This window comes from Elaeis guineensis, chromosome 4, assembly GCF_000442705.2.
Source record: "Elaeis guineensis isolate ETL-2024a chromosome 4, EG11, whole genome shotgun sequence".
NCBI lineage: Eukaryota > Viridiplantae > Streptophyta > Magnoliopsida > Arecales > Arecaceae > Elaeis > Elaeis guineensis.
Genome location: NC_025996.2, coordinates 64,926,765 through 64,931,207, shown reverse-complemented (window position 1 = coordinate 64,931,207; position 4,443 = coordinate 64,926,765). Strand labels below are relative to the sequence as shown.

The 4,443-nt window shown below is 37.4% G+C and overlaps 1 protein-coding gene across 1 annotated transcript; it reads left to right on the top strand.

Annotated features, from left to right (window-relative positions):
* Positions 1-388: 388 nt before the first annotated feature.
* Positions 389-3,547, top strand: LOC105061527 (large ribosomal RNA subunit accumulation protein YCED homolog 2, chloroplastic). Its single transcript, XM_073256617.1, has 7 exons — positions 389-599; positions 738-928; positions 1,326-1,415; positions 2,613-2,699; positions 2,815-2,895; positions 2,969-3,014; positions 3,216-3,547. The coding sequence occupies exons 1-7, from the start codon at positions 434-436 to the stop codon at positions 3,281-3,283; spliced, it is 729 nt and encodes a 242-aa protein (XP_073112718.1). The 5' UTR covers positions 389-433; the 3' UTR covers positions 3,284-3,547.
* The last annotated feature ends 896 nt before the right edge of the window (positions 3,548-4,443 follow it).

Here is a 4,443-nt window from a genome sequence, read left to right as displayed (position 1 = left end):
GATGAAAGATTTTCATTAATGATAATATTCAGCTAAAGTGTCTTCATCAATATTACTTTAAGGTCTCAAACGCCAAAATAAGTTGTAGAAAGTGTAGGTGTGTGTTTAGTCCTGTATAGGCAAGTCCCTGAGCCTAAATAGTAGATGAAAATTTTAGTCAAAGTATAACATGCTTTGTGCATCAAAGTGGCCAAAAAAACAGCTTAGGCGACCAACATATTATATAGTCAGATTGGGCTACAGAAAATACAGACGTGTCACGCTTGGTGGACCAGCATGTGTAGATAGGGTAGCATCCTTTCCAACAAAGACAATATCTTCCTGATAATATGGACCACATGGACCATTTCCACCAAGAGATAAGGTCTACAAATCCATTAAATAGCGGAAAGAGAAGTTCAGGAAAGCCTAAAATCCCCACACGCAATTGGAGATGGCCAAATCATCACACTCCATCTCAAGGCTCTTCAGTCCTATCTCCAATCAACCTGGCAATACCAGAAGACTAGGCCAAATCCTCGAACTGCCAACCTGCTCACATTTTGAGACCAGAGCTGCAGCTGTTTCTTCGCGTAAAGATGAAGTCCATCAGGTGAATGGTGCTCCCTGATAAGAACATCATTTTACTGCAAATAGATGTTTAAGGATGCATGAATTCACAACAACATAATTCAACATGCAATTAATCACCAAAACAAATGTGACAGAATGTTTTTTTGCTTCTATTTTTCTTCCAGATTTCGAAAAAAAATCACGTAAGGTTTCAAGAGCACCTCGCCATCTGATCACCATTTCAACATCAGGCGTGGGATGGAACAGTAAATGGAGCTGTGACTATGTATTCACCCTTGCAGAGCTTCAGTTAGCAGACCTGGCCGAAGATGGACAGAAGGATGCAGAGGTCTTTATTAGCCTTTCGATTCAGAAGGTGGTCTCCCTCGCATTCTTATTTTCTTTGAACCACACAGGTTTGAGATCGTGCTAGCTGAGGTGTAAAATCTGTACTTAGATTGTCAAATTCAACAATCCATTCATCAATTACATTGTGGATTTTAGGAGTTTCTATCACTGGAGTTCTTTTTGATCCATAAAAGAAATCACCAAAATAATGCATGATGATTGTGATGATTCAGAGCAAACATTTGCTAACTAATAGCCTCAAATCCAAAATCAACAAAATATTCTGCCACTGAACTTGGATACCTAGCCTTATAACACATAGATCAGCTTTAATTGGTTCCATATGCTTCATAATTTAGGGTAAAGATGGCACATTTAAAGAAGCTTGTTTGTTTTGCTAATAATTTCAAGGAAACCCCTTTCAGCATGCAGGCTTTGGATTCTCTATTGAAGGGAGAATCATCACGGCCTTCAACAGAAAATGCGGTTGCTGCTTCTCATCATATTGTAGAGAGGTATGAGCTTTTTTTAAGCCAAAACCAGTGGGATACACCTTCTCTCTCTCTCTCTCTCTCTCTCATACATACACATAGGAAGCATGTGCATATGTGCACAAATGCACTAAAGTTTTACAAGTGAAATAGCATTTGGAAAAAAAAAAATCACTTGGATGTACAATGTAAGATGTATCCTCAGAACAAGACCTACAAGTAATAATTTGCAGCAGAAGAAGATACCGAAGGTAACAACTTGATTGCTAGTTCTTGTCATTTTCTCAAGTCCATGCCTCAAAACCAGAGACAACGTCCCATGAAAACAGACAACCATTTCAGAATAGACTAAACTTTTTTTTTGGCCAGCTCAGAATAGAATAAACTTTAACAACATAATTAAGTATTATAACTTATACATTAAAATACCTATCACTTTCACATGTTTTAATAAGCTATTTATTTATTTCTTTAAACTTATCTAATTTTTTTTGGTTTTCCACTTCAAAATATCATCTTGCTTGTAGTAGCATGCTTCAAATCAAAACAGAAGACTGATAGCCGAAATACAAACATACTGCAAAAGAAACTACATACCTAGCTAAGAGCCTACCTCCATAACTTCTCAAATCCACTGTATCCAATATCACATTGGAGCAACAAGAAGCTTTGTTGGAGAAACGAGGTTACAATCACATAATGCTAATGTACGAGGAAAGCACAACCATATGTTAAAAGTTTCTTTTAGCTTCCTTAGGACAGTTTCCGGCCATTTAATTAGTCTCACCAACTTTGGAGTAAATGAGCATAGAAGTGCTGATGCAGAGGACATGAAGTTCCAGAAACAACAAAGCCAGATCATCAGGGCTTCAGAAATCAAGCACAAAATAAACCAAAACGCACTGTCACAGGATAACCGGTTAGTCATGTATGATGAATAGTTATCAGATGGAAATTTGCATTGGAAGCCATGCATCAGGTAGGCAGTTGCACCAGGCATGTTAGGTTTCTTAGATGTTGGTGAGCGGACATCTCATCAATTGGCCACATTCCCATAAATAACAGCCACATAACTGACATAATACATCTTATCTATGGCACGCCTTTAAAGAAATCACTCCATCACTCATTCCGTTACTAAAGGCTGAGAAATATGGTCTTTTTTGGGTGTGGTGGGGGAAAGGATCTATGCATTGAACATATATATTTCTGTGCTTCCAGATCAATACTACTTTTGATGTTTGGGTTCTACCTTCAAGCAAGAGCAGTGAGTTTCAGCTACCTGAAATTGGTGGAAGTGATCCATCTGTAAGTCTTTCAACCCATCTCTCTCTCTCTCTCTCTCTCTCTCTCTCTCTAGTTTCAGCAACCTGAAATAGGTCGATATGGGTCTCTCAGTAACTCTTTCAACCCAACTGAGCAGGTCATCTATGTTACTCCAGGGTCTGAAGCCAACATTGATTCACTAATCCAAGATACCATACGTTTAACAGCCTCAGCGAAGGTAATCATCCCCTGAATCCCCTGGAACAACTATGCCTACTCACTTGCATTGCTAAAAGTGTTTCATGCTGCAGGATATCTGCTCAGAATCATGTGAGAAGCCTGCACTCATATGGCAATGTATGTGATTTCTAATCCAAAATGTTTGCATCAGTTTTCAACATCCATGTTCACATTTGTGCAAATTAATGTCACTGCATGATGCATGTTTTTCATGCAAGACAATGGTTCATGTAAATTTATGAATTCTCCTAGAATAGATATTATAAGCTCATATGAGTTATTCTCAGAGACATCTGATTTCTGAATCATATTTTTCAGATTCTGAAGGAAAGAGGGGTTATGATCAGAGGTGGTCTAGGCTACTTGAGATAAAAAATGCAATCTAAAGGATGCCAAGTTTAATCAGTCTCAAGAAGACATTTTGCCAGGTAATACAAGGCGTGGACAGACCACAGATTTAAAAAACCCCACGAATTAACTTGGGTTACATGTGTGGTTTTAGCTGTATTGACTGCATCTTTTGGTGTAACCGGTTATTCCTTACCTCGGGACCAAATTGGTTGTTGGGCAGTCAAAATCAAACAAAGCTTCTAGAATTATAACATATTTGACCAAATACAGATTGAATGTAGGTATTGTGACTTCTATCATCAAGAGCATGCATTATTGCCCAATATTTTTTGCATGGAGATGTGATCAACAGGAGATACCTCAAACTGAATTGCATCCAGAAAAGAGAGGTGAAAGACAAAATAGACAAAATGCTTCGAAGAGATAAGTCCAGAAGTTGGTAAATAATCAAGGTCAAGGAATGCTACCTTCACCCTGTAACAAGCATTATGTATCTTCCATTAGATGGGCAGAAAGGAGCAACTTTTGTACTTCTAAATTCGTGTTTTAGATTGATTGTTCGAAATGGCATACCGACTAAGTTAATAGCCTACAGTTTTAAAAAACAGTCCAGGCAATTTTCCACCAATTCACTTGCACAGTTTCGAGGTTCAAATCCTGTGATTATCTCATCATTTGTTTGTGACCTTGTTCTCAAGTAAAATGATAGATGGGATCATATCTCAAATTATGTATAAAGTAGAGAAGGAGAAAATATATCTTTCTTCAAAAGAAGAAAAGATGTGACTTGTAGGAAGATCTAGATAATTCTTGACGGCAATTTTAAAAATATATACTCCTGAAGCTACCTGAGAATAAATGCATCCTTCAAATCTAGATAGTAGAGAAGTAAAGACTTCTGAAGAGCTATGGGTACTTAGACAAGAGATAATTAGGCTTGGTTCTGCCCAGCTCAACCCACTGTAGAATTTTTTTCTCGTAAAGTTATATCTAGAAGACTTTTTATAATAATAGATTGACAGCATTTAGCTATTTGCTATTTTTTCATTTCCATAATTTATGGTAAACTTATATTTGAATTGATATGTAAGACTGTACTCATAGCAAAACACCCACCAAACAGCAATAAAAGCTGCTCAGCACACAGAGAATCCCATGTTGCAGGCATTTAAATCAATAAACTTATGTTTGTATG

What these genes read in the sequence shown, in the direction of transcription:
- LOC105061527 (XM_073256617.1), top strand. Translation starts at nt 434, where the DNA reads ATGGCCAAATCATCACACTCCATCTCAAGGCTCTTCAGTCCTATCTCC. An exon ending in TTAGCCTTTCGATTCAGAAG is followed by an intron (nt 929 to 1,325) that starts GTGGTCTCCCTC and finishes AACCCCTTTCAG; the next exon opens with CATGCAGGCTTTGGATTCTC. An exon ending in TCTCATCATATTGTAGAGAG is followed by an intron (nt 1,416 to 2,612) that starts GTATGAGCTTTT and finishes CTGTGCTTCCAG; the next exon opens with ATCAATACTACTTTTGATGT.